The following is a 16,772-nucleotide window of genomic DNA, read 5'->3' on the forward strand; positions in this document are numbered from 1 at the left end:
GTCCTGGTGGCCCTGAGCTCCTGCTGGGACTGTCCTGGTGGCCCTGAGCTCCTGCTGGGACTGTCCTGGTGGCCCTGAGCTCCTGCTGGGACTGTCCTGGTGGCCCTGAGCTCCTGCTGGGACTGTCCTGGTGGCCCTGAGCTCCTGCTGGGACTGTCCTGGTGGCCCTGAGCTCCTGCAGGGACTGTCCTGGTGGCCCTGAGCTCCTGCTGGGACTGTCCTGGTGGCCCTGAGCTCCTGCAGGGACTGTCCTGGTGGCCCTCAGCTCCTGCTGGGACTGTCGGGTGGCCTGCGTGGACCCGGCCAGCTCCTGCGGGACTGTCCTGTGGCCCCGAGCTCCTGCAGGGACTGTCCTGGTGGCCCTGAGCTCCTGCAGGGACTGTCCTGGTGGCCCTCAGCTCCTGCTGGGACTGTCCTGGTGTCCCTGAGCTCCTGCTGGGACTGTCCTGGTGTCCCTCAGCTCCTGCTGGGACTGTCCTGGTGGCCCTCAGCTCCTGCAGGGATTGTCCTGGTGGCCCTCAGCTCCTGCAGGGACTGTCCTGGTGTCCCTCAGCTCCTGCTGGGACTGTCCTGGTGGCCCTCAGCTCCTGCAGGGACTGTCCTGGTGGCCCTCAGCTCCTGCAGGGACTGTCCTGGTGTCCCTGAGCTCCTGCTGGGACTGTCCTGGTGGCCCTCAGCTCCTGCTGGGACTGTCCTGGTGGCCCCCAGCTCCTGCAGGGACTGTCCTGGTGGCCCTCAGCTCCTGCAGGGACTGTCCTGGTGGCCCTCAGCTCCATGGGCAAAGGGGATGAGGAGCTTCCCAAGGGCTGGGCACCATCTGCTGGAGATGGCACCAGGAAAATGGGTTGGAATTGAGGGATTCTGGAGAAGAACTGACAGGATCCAAACTGAATCATATTCTGAGCTGGAAACCCACAGGATCCTCTGTCCAAGCCCTGGCCCTGCACAGACCCCCCAACAATCCCACCCAGTCCCAGAGCAGTGCCCAAACACTCCTGGAGCTCTGGCAGCCTTGGGGCTGGGACCACCCCCTGGGCAGTGCCCAGCAGCCTCTGGGGGAAGAACCTTTCCCTGGGATCAGTCACACCCCAGAACCACATTTCTGGAGCTCCACCTTGTTCAACAGAGGCATCACAAGAGATTCTGCAAAATCCTCCTGCAGCTGCCCCAGACAGCGAGCCCAAGGACCAGGAATGTTGGGAAACAGATTTCATGATGTGCTGGAAGGATGTTAAAAATTCCCACTGATGTTCCAGAGAGTCAGCCCCTCCCTCCACCCCTGCCAGGCCTGGAAAAGAGCACTGGAGCCATTCATTCACAGCCTCCTGGCTCCTGGGGGCTTTTATGTGCACCCAGAGCCCCCAGGGAGCCATCGCCCTGAGAGGTGGGAGGATGCTGCTGCCACTGCCAGGGCACGGTGACAGCAGAGCCTCCCCGTGACATTTCTGCTCTCATTTGCACGCAAATGTCAATATTTATTAGTCACATCAACATCTTCAGCAAAGCTCCCCTGGGCTGCTGAGTCTCTGCACTTATACTTTTAAATTGCTTTAAAAAGAAGCATATTGGCTCTTGGTAACTTATTCCAGACTTCCTACATTCTTGATTTCATCCTTAACTATCTACTGCTTTTGTGGGAAGTTATTTCCAACCAGTCTCTGCATCAACAGTGTTGAAAAATGCTTTACCATCAGGCCAAAAAATGCCCATGGAAAAGTGACCTTCCCACTTCACTTGTCCCTGGAGCTGTGAACATATTCATGTATTTCAATAATGGAAATCTGAAAGTAACAGATGTTTCCTGTGCAAGAACAAAGTGCTTCACTGTTACAGTGCCTCTGAAGCATCCACACATTCCCATCCCCATTTCTCTCCTGTGCATTAGTTTGCAAAAATCCCCAAGTGCTGAAATCTGGTTTTAATCGTGATGTCAACAAGTCTCCCTAATCCTGCTGAAAGTCAGGAATTAGGCCTCTGAGCAAGCCAGCATGAAAGAAAGTGAAATTGCTTTTAAATGTAAAGTAGGAGGGAAGAGGAGAGAAAAAATGGGAATTGAGAGATTAGGTAAACCTGATGGGATTTGGTAGGGCTGGGCAAAGGATATTTCAGTGGTGTCCAGGAGCCCTCACTCACCAGGATTTGGGCTCCCCAAAATGCAAGTAGTTGATGCTGTAGAGATCCATGTCCTCTGTATGCCAAGCAAAAGTTGTCTTCCACATGCCAAAGTAGAGGTAGGGAGTGTTGACCCCCTCGATGATGATGCCACACTCGTGTTCCACCATGTCCAGGAGGGTGTTCAGGTTGCCAATGTTCCACTCATCCACGTCCTGGAAGCCAAGAGGAATGGTTTGAACTGGAGAGCCAGCAGCAAGCACAGCCCCAGCTCCCTGCAGGCCCTCAGGGGCAGCTGCTGCTGCTGCACCTGCACTAACTGCACCCCCTCTGCTGCCAGGGGTTCCTCTGGGGCTCCAGCACCCCAAAGAGGCTCTTGCACCCTGCCATACCCCAGCAGTAATTAACTGCTCTGCTAATGAACACAGCACACACTCAGGGTAGAACACTCTCCTCTCAGGTGTCCTTCCCCTGGTCAGAAACAGCCCAGTGTGGCCAAAGGGTAAAACCAGGAGAGCACCTGGGAACCTGTGCTGGTGCCTGGCTGTGTCCCACCCCAACCACAGCAGGGAAGGTGTGACACTGCCACCAGGCACCAAATCCCTGCACCCTGCATGGCTCTGAGCACCTCAGCTACCTCTGCTTATCCTAATTAATCCCATATTAAACCACCCTGACAAGAAAAGGACACTCATACATTCACACACAATCACACTACACTCCAAAAAAAGCCACTTCCCACTCAAAAGAAAACTACAGAGGAAGAGATTTAAATTATCTGCCTAAAAAGAGTAAGAAGAGAAAAACCTTTATCATTTACAGAATTACTTGAAGCAGAGGATGAAATTTCACCATGGAAAAGCTTAAACAATTTGAATTGGAAAATAATTCAGTGTGCAGGTGCATTGTATCCTAATGGAGCTGCCTACAAGGAAAAGATCCAAATGCAAATAACTTTAAAATCCAAATGTAAATAATTTAAAATCCAAATGCAAATTATTTATGTTAAGACTCAAAAACTATTTTTGAGGTAGCACCATTTCCTTGAAATGCTGGTTCTCTCTGGCTTTCTAAGGAGCTTCAGCAGAAATCTCCATTTTATTCCTTTAAAAAAGAAACAAAACCCAAGGTATAGACAATTTTTTGCCACAGTCTGCAAAAGAATTTGTTTAAATCACACTTTTCCTCATTTTTCTACGAAAAGTCAGCTTTTCACAGCTTCCACTGACTATTCTCCTGAATCTCAAGGGAAGTTTAGTCCCACTTTTGTAAGGAAGGGAAAAACACCGAGGTACTGGGGTTGTTTTAGGGTGGTTACATCAATGAAATTCTGAACTACTGCTCCTCAATGAGGAGAGCACAAGAAGGAAGTGAGTGTCGGTGTCTGAAGTGAATGAAGGAGAAGCAGTGCACTTACTGCATCATACAGGGAGCCACTGATGTCAGCCCCATAGATGGGGGACACAAAGGTGAGATTCTTCCAGTACTTGCGCTCCAGGTCCTCGAAATCCTGGTGCCGAGGGGTGCAGTACCTGCAGGGACACAGGCATGGCAGGGGTGCTGAGAGCAGCTCTGAGGGAGCAATTCACCCTTCCCTCACACAACTGCTGCCTTTTCCACCTCTGCACAGAGCCTCTGGGGCAGGCTGGCTGACAGGACCAGCAGCACATCCCCATCCCAGGGAGATGTGAGGTGAGGTTATCCCACAGCTCTCAGCTGCCAGGAAAACTCCAGAGCTGGTTATCCTGGAATGGCTTGCCTTGGAAGGGACCTGAAATGCCACCCCTGCCATGGCAGGGACACCTCCCACTGTCCCAGGTGCTCCAGCCCCAATGTCCAGCCTGGCCTGGGGCACTGCCAGGGATCCAGGGGCAGCCCCAGCTGCTCTGGGCACCCTGTGCCAGGGCCTGCCCACCCTTCCAGCCAGGATTTCTTTCCCAATATCCCATCTCAATCCACCCTCCTTCAGCTTAAAGCCATGACTGCATAAACCCAGTCCTGATTAAAACCCAGGGTCCTCCAGAACTGTGGAGAACTCCAGACTCTGAACCAGGATGAGACTGCAGCTGATGAAGTGCCCTGCAGAGTCCCCAGGCTCTCTGGAAGAGACTCGTGTCACCAGCCTCAGCCCAAGCACCCCAAGGTGTTTGGATTTCTACCCCAGCCATGGAACACCTCTTCCAGAAGAGCCAAGAGATCCTTTTGTGCTCCCAAGCCATTCTTTTCAGCAAGAGTCTCAGCCAAAGGCTGACCTTGAACAATCCTTCTACACCAACTCTCAGAAAAAGCTCTGAGATACACCCAAACCCACCGAGCCACAAACTTGTTTGAGACTCAAGGAAAAGCAGTTTCCCCCCAAATGCTCCATATTTAACGTGGCTGCATTTTCTCATCAGCTACTTTTGGGAAAGAAAAGCTCCCAGGAGGGCCCCAGGCTGTGCAGGGCACGCACTTCTCGCTGTTGGCCAGGCGCCGGTACTCGCCCACGGTCATGGGCTTCTTCTGGATGTTGTACTGGGTGAAGAGCCCCGACTGGCCCGTGACCACCTGCTGGATGGGCGCTGGGATCACCATGTCATCGATGTCATCGTAGGTGCGCCGCGGCTTCCACTCCTTGGGGGGGATCACCTGCACGGGGACAGAACAGGGAACTGCCACAGACTGCAGGGAACAAACCATGGAACTGTCACAGACACTGCAGGGAACAAACCATGGAACTGTCACAGACACTGCAGGGAACAAACCATGGAACTGTCACAGACACTGCAGGGAACAAACCATGGAACTGTCCCAGACACTGCAGGGAACAAACCATGGAACTGCCCCAGACTGCAGGGAACAAACCATGGAACTGTCACAGACTGCAGGGAACAAACCATGGAACTGTCCCAGACACTGCAGGGAACAAACCATGGAACTGTCCCAGACTGCAGGGAACAAACCATGGAACTGTCACAGACACTGCAGGGAACAAACCATGGAACTGTCCCAGACTGCAGGGAACAAACCATGGAACTGCCCCAGACTGCAGGGAACAAACCATGGAACTGCCCCAGACTGCAGGGAACAAACCATGGAACTGCCCCAGACTGCAGGGAACAAACCATGGAAACTGCCCCAGACTGCAGGGAACAAACCATGGAACTGTCACAGACTGCAGGGAACAAACCATGGAACTGTCCCAGACTGTAGGGAACAAACCATGGAACTGCCCCAGACTGCAGGAACAAACCATGGAACTGCCCCAGACTGCAGGAACAAACCATGGAACTGTCACAGACACTGCAGGGAACAAACCATGGAACTGTCACAGACACTGCAGGGAACAAACCATGGAACTGCCCCAGACTGCAGGGAACAAACCATGGAACTGTCACAGACTGCAGGGAACAAACCATGGAACTGTCCCAGACTGTAGGGAACAAACCATGGAACTGTCACAGACACTGCAGGGAACAAACCATGGAACTGCCCCAGACTGCAGGGAACAAACCATGGAACTGTCCCAGACTGCAGGGAACAAACCATGGAACTGCCCCAGACTGCAGGGAACAAACCATGGAACTGTCCCAGACTGTAGGGAACAAACCATGGAACTGTCCCAGACTGCAGGGAACAAACCATGGAACTGTCCCAGACTGCAGGAACAAACCATGGAACTGCCCCAGACTGCAGGGAACAAACCATGGAACTGCCCCAGACTGCAGGGAACAAACCATGGAACTGTTACAGACACTGCAGGGAACAAACCATGGAACTGCCCCAGACTGCAGGGAACAAACCATGGAACTGCCCCAGACTGCAGGAACAAACCATGGAACTGTCCCAGACACTGCAGGAACAAACCATGGAACTGTCCCAGACTGTAGGGAACAAACCATGGAACTGTCCCAGACACTGCAGGGAACAAACCATGGAACTGTCCCAGACTGCAGGGAACAAACCATGGAACTGCCCCAGACTGCAGGAACAAACCATGGAACTGTCACAGACTGCAGGAACAAACCATGGAACTGTCACAGACACTCCAGCCCTGGGGTTGGGGGGCACAAGGGGCTCCACTTCCCATACAGGGCTCTGAACTGACACAAAACTGACCTGGAACACTCAGATTAATCCTACAAGTAAAGTCATTTCTTTACAATATCTGCAAGTCACCAACAAGCTCTATTAGAATAATCTGCCTAGCAGAGTCCTGGAAGGTAATTGCTTGTACACTTGAGTGGACAAGGAAACATTCCACGGAGAGCTCTTCATCAATAGCCAGCTCTCTTTAGAGCAGCAATAAACCCAGTAATTGACCTGTGTTTTAGCAGAAATAAGAATTATTCCATGCCTAACAGCTTTATTTCTCCACTGTGCTTTATTAAGGCCAGCTAAACACCGCTCCTAACAAGTCCTTGTCAGAGCAAATGATCCCATCAGCCTGTGCTGACATGGCCACAGAAATACCCTCTCTAATCACTTAGTCCTGGAGTTTTCCAAGCAGTTCTGTGTCAGAAGCTTCACATGAAGAGTTCTGATAACCAGAGGGTGCTGGGCACTGCTCAGGCTCCTCAGGGAATGGTCCCAGCCCTGAGGCTGCCAGAGCTCCAGGAGCTCCCAGGGATGCCCAGGGTGGGATTGCTGGGGTGTCTGTGCAGGGACAGGGTTTGGACTGGATGATCCTCACTACCCAGGACACTCCATGGCTCTACAAAGCCCTGTAGCTCCTCTCCTTTCCTGTCTCCATAACCAATCCAGAGATTCCAGGTACAGTGCTCCAGAAAACACACCATGATCAGCTCCATCAATGCAAACAAGATCTCACACACTCGGAAGGCAGCTCCACCTCCCAGGCAGCCCTCAGCTCCGCCAGCTCCTCACCTTGGCCAGCTCCTCACCTTAGCCAGCTCCTCACCTTGGCCAACCCTCACCTTGGCCAACTCCTCACCTTGGCCAGCTCCTCACCTTGGCCAGCTCCTCACCTTGGCCAACCCTCACCTTGGCCAACCCTCACCTTGGCCACCCTCACCTTGGCCAACCCTCACCTTGGCCAACCCTCACCTTGGCCACCTCACCTGGCCAACCCTCACCTTGGCCACCCTCACCTTGGCCAGCCCTCACCTTGGCCAACCCTCACCTTGGCCAGCTCCTCACCTTGGCCAGCTCCTCACCTTGGCCAACCCTCACCTTGGCCACCTCACTGCCACCCTCACCTTGGCCAACCCTCACCTTGGCCAACCCTCACCTTGGCCAGCTCCTCACCTTGGCCAACCCTCACCTTGGCCAGCCCTCACCTTGGCCAGCCCTCACCTTGGCCAGCCCCTCACCTTGGCCAACCCTCACCTTGGCCAGCCCTCACCTTGGCCAACCCTCACCTTGGCCAGCCCTCACCTTGGCCAGCTCCTCACCTTGGCAGCCTCACCTTGGCCACCCTCACCTTGGCCAACCCCTCACCTTGGCCAGCCCTCACTGGCCACCTCCCTGGCCAACCCTCACCTTGGCCAACCCTCACTTGGCCCCCCAACCTGCCGCTCCTCACCTTGGCCAGCTCCCCTGGCCACCCTCACCTTGGCCAAACCCTCACCTTGGCCAGCCCTACCCCACCCTCACTGGCCAACCCTCACCTTGGCCAACCCCACCTCTCACCTGCCACCTCACCTTGCCACCTCCCTGGCCACCCACCTACAGCTCCACCTGGCCACCTACCTTGGCCAGCCCTCACCTTGGCCAACCCTCACCTTGGCCAGCTCCTCACCTTGGCCAGCTCCTCACCTTGGCCAGCTCCTCACCTTGGCCAACCCTCACCTTGGCCAACCCCTCACCTTGGCCAACCCTCACCTTGGCCAACTCCTCACCTTGGCCAGCCCCTCACCTTGGCCAACCCTCACCTTGGCCAGCCCTCACCTTGGCCAACCCTCACCTTGGCCAGCCCCTCACCTTGGCCAGCCCCTCACCTTGGCCAACCCTCACCTTGGCCAGGCCAGCCCGGTGGGCTCCCTGGGACTCCATGAAGGCGATGAACCTCCCGAAGTCGCGGAACTCCTCCAGCGAGGGCCGGAAGGTCATGATCTTGCAGCCAGGGTTCTGCGGGCTGGGGTTTTCCGACCCCATAGCTCCAGTCCTGCACAGGGACACAGCAGGGGAAGGGCAGGAAAAGACACTGGTTAAAACCTTGGCTTTCCGACTCCCAGCTCTAAGGAGCTCCACAGAAAGCCTGCAGAGATGTTTCATTCCCCTCCCAAGGGGGGTTTGTGGGAACGACCCTCTGACATGGACACGAGCAGCTCCCAACCAAAAATGCACTTAGTCAGGAGCTCCTGCCACCAGGATCACCCCAGAGCCCAGACAGGGGCTAAATACAGACCAGGGGATTCACATCTGCCCCCAGCTCAGCCCCGAAAGCGGAGCCTCACCAGGATGGGGGCACAGAAATAACAACTCCTCACCACCTTTGGCTTTGTCAGTGGGCACAACCTGCCAGCCCACAAGTTTTCCACCAAAATGCTTCACCATTGTCTGTTCAGGTTCAAACCCAACAGCTTTCCCAAAGGTAGGGTTTTCTCATGTGCTAGACTACACTAAAAATTATAAAATTAAGGGTTTTTTTTTTTTTAGTGTAGCTTCATTACACTTTACATTTGCAATGTTCATAAACAGAACAAAGTGTCAGGCAAGTCTTACAAGAAATGCAGACACACAATTCCAAAACATCCAAACAAACTCTCAAACATTCGGGGTGAAATCACGATTTTTAAAATAGACTTTTGTAAGGTGTTCTGGAAATCCGTAAGGAAAAGAAAAGGTTTTAGTGGCATTTCAGCCGCAGTCATCCCCAGGAAGGAGCTCTCCACGAGGAGGAGCTGGAGCTGCTCCTCACCCCGAGCACTCACGAGATGGCAGTGCTGGGCTGTGCAGGAGGAACTGCAGGGAAACAGCTCCTGCCAGGCTTTCCCAAGGAAAAAAAGCATTTAAAGAGCCTTTAAACTGATTTCAAAGCAGCCAAGGAGTATCGCAGATGCTCCTGGAAGGGCTCACGGTGTTAGGAAAACACAAAATGAAGCAGGGAGCACTCCCAGCTCTGCCTGAATGGGTGAGTGTGGCACAGAACTCACTCAGAGGCAGCCAGTGCTCCCAGCTCCAGGAATTAAAACCAGCTAAAGTGGGCAGGCTCCACACCCAGGGCACCAAGGTTTCATTTGAACTGGGTAAAACTTTTCATTTCAAAGGCACATGAACAGTTTTGAGTGAAACTTTAGAAGCCAGAAAACATTAGAATTTTACACCGTAACTTTTATGCAAATTTGTTTCAAAACAAAGATCTGCAAGTCTTATGTCCTTCCCCAAGGAGTCTTTAAAGGAATTTTATGCATAAAATCACAGCTTCTCACAGGCAGAAGAGCCCTTCCCAAGCCAGGAGCCAGAGACGCAGAACCCAGCCCAGAATCAAATCAAATTAGGAATCCCAGTATTGCAGGAAATCACAGAGGGAGAAAACCAAGGGAGGGAGAAAAACACCATTTCACCCCCTTCCCCCCAAGATCCTTCCCCTCCCCAACGGGAATTGTTGCAGCTTGGAAACAAAAGGGCCATTTTAGCAAGGCCTGCCAAACCAGAACAAAAATTGCCTTTTGGGAACAAGAGCTGCCGAGTCAGGGTCAGCACGGGAGGAGGAGCAGCAGCTCCACCCGGGCCAGGGGGAGCCTCTCCTGCTCCAATGTTCTGCAGGAGCTCAAGAAGGAAATCCCTGGGATGAGCCAGGGGAGCTGGGACCCCCCTGCCAGGTTTGCTCAAATCCCCCAGGAAAAGGGGGCTGAGAGGGAGGGAAAGGGGCTGCAGGGGAGTGGGACAGGGACAGAAACCATCCCAAAGCCTGCCCCAACCTTCTGGGAATGCTGGGGCTATTTCTGGGCAGGGTCTGGAGATGCCAGGGCAGAGGGGAGCCCTGGCAGGAGCTGGCTCAGGAGTGAATTCCACCCTGAGCAGGAGCCCTGCCAGCACCATCTGCTCCACAGAGGCTTCCCAGGATCTGCAGCTTCACCCACAGCCAGGGCAAAACAAACAGCCAAAGCCAGGCTTTATCCCACCCTTCCCTCAAAATTCTCCACAAAATTCCAATGTTTGGTCAATAAATTCAGAGCAAAGAGTGAAATACATGCTCCAGTCAGGAAGGGAGATCAAAAACTACTGCATGCAAAGCTTAATCAATTAATTAAAGGATAAACTACTTCCTGCAAAGCTTAATTAATTAATTAAAAGGTCTACTGCCTCAATACAAGCAGCATCACCTGGCACTCTGGAATCCTTTAGTCCCGAGACAGCAAACACAAGATTTTAAATGTGCAGTCCACCTAAAGAACATTTCAACACCTCCCCTGGATAATGTACATTTAGCCAACCAAACCAGTTAAGCTCTGACAATAAACACAGAGCTCAGGGCAAGGGGGGAATCAGGTCCATGACCTCAGTGAGATGTGGGAGCTTCCCCGAGGAGCCCCGAGGAGCTGGGAACACCCAGGCCCAGGGAAAGCCTGGGGAGAGGAGAATTCCTGTCCCAGGTGCTTCCCACCTGGCAGCACCAAAGTGTTTTGGGAAGCAGGGCCAGGCCCCGTGGTCACCCCCAGCCCAGCACTGGTGTCCCCAGGACTGATGGTCCCCAGGACTGATGGTCCCCAGCACTGGTGGCCCCCAGCACTGGTGCCAGCTCTGTCCCAGCTCCTGGATCACACAGGACACAGGGCCAAGGCAGCAGGACAGGGCTGCAGCTTCAGCTGGGATTTTCAGGAGATGGCCCTGGTTAAGCAGTGCCCTAAGGAGCTGCCAGCCTCCCTGGAAGGTTCCAGAGCAGGATCTGACTGTTCTGAGAGCACTGAGAGCCCCTTCCAGCCCCGGCAGGGCTGCAGGTGGGAACAAACCCTTCTCTCAAAGCTGAGGAGGAGGATTCTGCACTCAGAGCCCCCATCGGCTCCTGGAAAGGAGAGAGAAGGTTTTTGTCTCAGCTGGATACATTCTGTTTCTTTGTGAGAGAGTAACACCCTGAAATATTATGAAAACCTCCTAATTTTCAACCATTGTGAGGAAGCACAAAAACCTGTCTCCAGAGGTTTGATCTCAGTGCACACAAAAACCTGAGTTTTAATTTCAATGGCTTTTACATGAGAGGTTTCCCTCCCGAGGCTGATGTGAAATCCTGCACCTGCTGACTGGAACCTTTGCACAGCACAGGAAAAGTCCAAGACACCCAGCTGAGACCAAGGACTGGAGCTCTCTATGGGGCTGACAGCCTGGGAATCCTTCCTGCAGGAAAAGGGTCGGGATTTCTGAGCAGCTCCTGCTGATCCCCTTCCCCTCTACTCCCAAAAATCAGATTCCAGCACTTACACAAACAAAATGGAAATTCTTACATTTGAACTTTGCTGTTGCTCAGCCCAGTTTTAAACAACTGTGCAATTACAGCAAGGATTTAACCTAACACCTTTCCCTCCAAAATATTTACAGATTCAATTCATCTCATTTTTAACACTCAAATTGCTTTGAGTTTTGTATACCCTCCATAAAGGCTAAGTAAACACAACAGAGGAAATATTTGGGAAAGAGGAACAGAGACAACATTCCCACCCAGCACAGGGATGAAGATCTACAGTGCTTGGGATCTGACAAATTGAGAGTTATTTTCTATTAAATTTTACACTCCACAAGACTCCTCCACAATTCCAGATCCTCCTGTACTTGAAATCAAGCACCATATGCAGCTCATCAAGGGAAAATGAAATTTTCCCCCAAAACACCCTCTTTGCTGTAGAAGTGCACAGTTACTCACACACTTCTCTAACAACAAAATTATTTAGTCACAAACAGTATTTAAAAGGGAAAAAAAAGTGGTTACATTTAAGAGCAATAAATCAGGATGACTTTAGAACAGTTTATGATTGCCTGGGGCAAGGCAGTTAACGTGCAATGGTTATTTCTGACTAGATCCAGATCAGAACCTCAGAAACTCCAAAGTCTGAGTGAGCAGCCAAGACAATCTCAGCCTGAACCCCAAACTCCGTCCCCAAAGCAGCGCTGAGGGCCAGCCCTCCCCAGGGCTGCAGGAGGCTCTGGCTGCTGCATGGCACCAGGGAGCTCTGCTGCATTTCCCACCTCCACTGCATTCCCTGCAAGGCTCCAGGAGCCTTCCAAACCAACTCAGACAAGTTCTGTAAAAGGCACTTCACAAGGACTGAGCCACGGAATCTGAACAGGAATTCCAGGTTTTAACCCACAGCACCTCAACCCAAGGCTGCAGCACTGCAAATGTTAAAATCAAGTGTCCCAGAGCTTTTATTCCCACAGGAAAGGACATCAGACACCTTGCAAAGCAAGCAGGAGCCTCGATCACCGCAGAGCTTGTCCCAAAGGTGATTCCTGCACCAGGTAACACTTTAATAAGGCTAATTCCCACTTTTCCTTCCACAAACCTGCCAGAACAGAAAGCCTGGAGTTCTGGCAACTTCTCTAAGCTCCTTTAGATTTTTATAACAAAAGCCCTCATCAGCTGGGGCTGTCGAGGCGTTTTGAACCACCCTGCCCATCCAAAAGGAAGCCCTGGGCTGGTTTTGTGCCCGAGGCAATGCCCGGGCTGGGTGTGACACACTGACCCACTTCCAGCTGCCAGCACATCCCGGGAATGCTCCCGGAGCTCGGGCAGAGGAGCAGCGAGCCTGGCACAGCCCTGCAGAACTGCAGCTCACCTGGACAGGTACCCCAGGTACCCCCCAGGTACCCCCAGGTACCCCAGCCCCTCCCCAGCTCACCTGCCCAGGTACCCCCAAACCTCACTCCCCCCCAGGCTTCTCCCAGCCCGCTCCCATTTCACACCTTGCAGCCAAACCTGCAGCTCCAGGAGTGACAATTTAGAGCCCAAATTAACCCCAGAGCTTCGGGGTGAAATGAGACAATTTGGATCTCTCCCAGCTCTGGAAGCTGCAGCTCCAAACTTGACCCACCCCTCCCAGGCCAAGCTCTGCTGCTTCTTCTGCCAACAGAACTGAGATCAAACATGGGAAACCTCACAAAAACTTCTTATCTGCACCAAAACCTCACCAAAGGCTCTCCACTGCCCTGGGCTGGATCCAAAACTGTGAAGGAATACCAGAAAACCTCAGAAATCACCTCAGCCCCCCACCAACCTCCAACATTCACTTCTGGGGCCATGTTCAAAAGCAGGATTTCTAGGAGATTTAGGAACAAAAGGACAATCTGTACTCTCTAAGGATCTGGGAACTGTGGCTTGTTCATGAGCCTTACAAAACATAAAAATAATGAAGCTTCAGGTCACCCCTGCCATGAGTGAGGCACACCCAGACCAAGGAAGGGCAGGACACAAAGGTGTTCTCCTGTGAAATCCAGCAAGGGTGAGGAGCTGCCTCATTTCTAAAGGAGAGGGACTGACCCTATGAAAATATAAATGAAAATAAGCACCTTAATTAAGCCATGGTAGCAAATGGCTCTATCCCTAAGCTGGGACAAGACAGAACATATTTGGTGCAGAACAAAGGTTAAAAAGAGAAAATCTCATTAAGGAACAATCAGTTTAGTGGAGAGCACTGAAAAGGGAGAAACACCTTTCTCACAGTGATAAGCCATTAATATCCCCCAGCCCGTGGGAAATGACAGGATTTCTGCCAGCATTCTGCAGCACCCAGGATTTCAGCTGCCATGCAAAGGGACAAACCCCCTCGAATTCTTCAGCAGATGACAAATAATTCTCTCCAGCAGCGCCCCGTGCAGCCCCGGAGGATCCCAGTGGCATCCAAAGCCATTAAGCAAATCCCTCACTCGTGTGACACATTTAGCTGTCATCCATCTTTGCTATTAACAGATGCTCCAGTGAAGGAACTGGAGCAGCACAGGCTGTGCAAACCCTTCCCCACAGCACACCCGAGCCCTGCATGAGTCAGGAGGGGGAAACCCACCAGTCCCGAGCCCTCCTGAGTGCCCAGAATGAATTGAGGAACACCAAGTTTCTCCTGACTGCCAAGAGCTTTCCCTCCCTGCTGCCTGGTGGCTCAGCCTGCAGCTCACCACGATTATTTCTGCTCTCAGGTGGATTGCCTGCTCTCAAAACTGAGATTGAAGCTTGCAAGGTGAATCAGAACCTCCTGAGGCTGACACCGTTGGCTGGACATCCCAGGAGGAAATAAAACTCAACCCTGCACAAATGTGAAATCCCCACGGAGCCCTCGCAGCAGGGCTGGCCCGACTGGTTCTCCCAACTCACATCAAATGTCTTACCACCTTTTATATGGAAATAGCTCCGAGCTTCCAGGAGCTGTCTGGATTCTGGGTGCTCTAAAACACCTGCAGAGCTGTGGAACTCCCACTTTATCTGCTCAATCTTTCCCTGGTGCGTGGCAGGAGCTGAGAACAGCTCCCAGTGAGAGCAGCAGTGTCCCCACAGCTCAGGGGAACAGGTGGCACTTCCATGGCCAATGGCCAGCATTATCTACAGGGAATGGCTGGGATTCTCCCTGAAAGTGAATTTTGCTCTTGACTTCCCATCAAAAGCTGGTGAAACCTCTCATTTACTTTTATTTCTAAAAGCCAAGGTTCATCCTAAAGCCAAACTTGGAACGAGACACCTGTGTACTCTGGGCCTTTACCAAAGTGTTCTGACTTCCTGACTAAACTGACTCCTTCCATATATTTTATATAGATATAACTATATTTTATGTCCTTTTGTATATCTATTACATATTTCACACATCATGTTTATATACAGGACCACAAATATTCTGGTCCCACTGGACCAGTCAAGGGAATTATCTTTTTCCAACCAGCATGAAAAGAACAATCCACCACGGAGTGTTAGCAGAATTTTCCTGTCAAAAGATGCTCCAGTCAACGTTTCATCCATGAACATCAGCTCTGGAACAAGGAATCGCTTCATATCCACCTACATCTCCTTTGCATGGGAGGAACTCCTGCCTCTCATGAGACAGGAACAGCTGTGGATTCCTTCAGGATTCCTTCAGGATTCCTTCAGGCACGGCAGGGCTTGGTCAGCTCGCCCCAACTTCCTTCTCCAGTTACAGGGAAGCCCAAGAACTGGGAACTTGCTGTCACAGAGCAATTACTGGCTGCTCCGACAGTTACTTGATGCAATTGCTGAAATGTAACTGTAAGTTTGAGATTCGAGGCTTAAGGTTTCCCTGACTCTGTGAATTTCAGTGAAACAGGAAAAGGAAAGTGACGAGAAAAAAAACAAACGTTCCCAGGAAATAAGCAATGTCGTGGGTGAAATGCTATCAGGATTCAGATGGACAGAGCTCCTCAAAATTCACCCTTTTTGGTTACAGGAAACTCAGTTTTGGGAGGGTCATGCTTGCTCTAACAGAGATTGACCCTGGCCCGGCACAAAGGAGTTAGAGAGCCCAGATGCGAGGTCCCAGGGCAGAGGGAGCAGGGATGAAACCGCACCTGACTGGGGCCTTCATCCTTCAGTACAAAGGGGCCCAAAGCTGCCTCTCTGCACCAGCCCTGGCTCCCGAACACCTTCCAAACCAAGAGCCCCAGGAAAGCCAAGAACCACCTCTGGGTGAATCCCAGAACGTCCCGAGCTGGGAGGGACCCACGGGAGAATCCAGCGCAGCCCCCGGCCCTGCACAGACCCCGACAATCCGCCCTGGGCACCCCCGGGAGCTCTGACCGGGCCGGGACCGTTCCCCGGGCAGTGCCCAGCACCTTCCCCGGAGCTGCTGGCCCCGCTCCAGCCCCTCCTGGGCTCCCGTTCCCTGCGCAGACCCCAAGGAAGGGTTTCCTGGAGGGTTCCCCCTCCACCTCATCCCCTGCACCTCCTCTGCTGCCGCGAACGGGAGCGGCCGGAGCCGGGGCAGCGGGCACACAAACGGCGCAGCCCCCGAGGGTTCGGGGCCGTGCCCGCTCCCCCGGCCCGGGGACACCGGGGCCGTGCCGGGGTCACCCCGCGCACCCCGAGCGCCACGGGAGTGAACGGAACCGGGGGAGAAGCGCCTCGGCTGGGCCCAGACTTTGACAGTGCCGGAGGAGGAAAGCTCCGACAGAACAGCCCAACCCCGGCCGCTGGCACGTTCCTGCCCCCGGTTTTCCCAGCACCGAATCACGGAGCCAGCGGCAGCTCCTGCTCGCCCCCAGCCCCGAGCCGAGCCCCGGGATCGCCGTTTATCCCCGTCTGTGGCCCGAACCCCCGCGGGCGGTGAATCCCCGCGGGCAGCCCCGGCTCCGGGCACCGGGACCCGCCGCTGCCTGGGGGTGCCACCCACACAAAGCGCGGCGGGGCCGTGCGGGCCGGTCCGGGCCGGCCTGCGGGGGAGGCCGCGCGGGGGCCGCGGGCCCGGAAGGGAGCGGCAGCGCCGGGGCCGCGCCGGGAGCGGCGGGGCCGGGGCCGGGAGCGGCAGCGGGCCCGGCGCCGCGGGGGGCGCAGCGCGGGGTGGCGGGGCCGGCGAGGCCGCTCGGGCCGGGCCGGGCCGGTGCCGGTGCCGGTGGCGGGGCGGGGGCGCGGTCCGGCCGTACCTGCGCGCGGGGCCCTCGGCGGCGCGGGGGGCGCAGCGAAGGGGGGGCGCCCAGGCGAGCGCAGCGCCCCGCGGCCACCACCTGCGCCCGCCTCCCCGCCGCGCCCATTGGCCGCGCGCGGCACCGCCCTCGCTCCCATTGGTCGC

General features: G+C 54.0%; 1 protein-coding gene and 1 long non-coding RNA gene across 3 annotated transcripts in view; both read right to left on the bottom strand.

The window, feature by feature from the left end:
- KDM4B (lysine demethylase 4B) overlaps positions 1 to 16,733 on the bottom strand; it is a 71,119-nt gene extending 54,386 nt beyond the window's left edge. The window contains exons 1-5 of one of the 2 annotated variants that reach the window (XM_050985986.1): positions 16,627 to 16,733; positions 8,068 to 8,218; positions 4,565 to 4,740; positions 3,530 to 3,644; positions 2,134 to 2,327 (exon numbers count right to left, since the gene is read on the bottom strand). In XM_050985986.1, coding sequence (XP_050841943.1) covers positions 2,134 to 2,327; positions 3,530 to 3,644; positions 4,565 to 4,740; positions 8,068 to 8,208 — 626 coding nt within the window. In that variant the 5' untranslated portion in view covers positions 8,209 to 8,218; positions 16,627 to 16,733. Of the gene's footprint in view, positions 1 to 2,133; positions 2,328 to 3,529; positions 3,645 to 4,564; positions 4,741 to 8,067; positions 8,219 to 16,626 lie in introns of those variants that run through there. The other variant, XM_050985987.1, reaches the window with a different exon arrangement.
- LOC127060916 (uncharacterized) lies at positions 6,736 to 7,892 on the bottom strand. Its single transcript, XR_007780271.1, has 4 exons — positions 7,836 to 7,892; positions 7,219 to 7,268; positions 7,046 to 7,079; positions 6,736 to 6,978 (listed from the first exon to the last, which is right to left on the bottom strand). It is a non-coding gene; the product is annotated as an uncharacterized LOC127060916 (long non-coding RNA).
- Positions 16,734 to 16,772: the final 39 nt, after the last annotated feature.

The sequence above is a fragment of the Serinus canaria genome, chromosome 28, assembly GCF_022539315.1.
Source record: "Serinus canaria isolate serCan28SL12 chromosome 28, serCan2020, whole genome shotgun sequence".
Lineage (NCBI taxonomy): Eukaryota > Metazoa > Chordata > Aves > Passeriformes > Fringillidae > Serinus > Serinus canaria.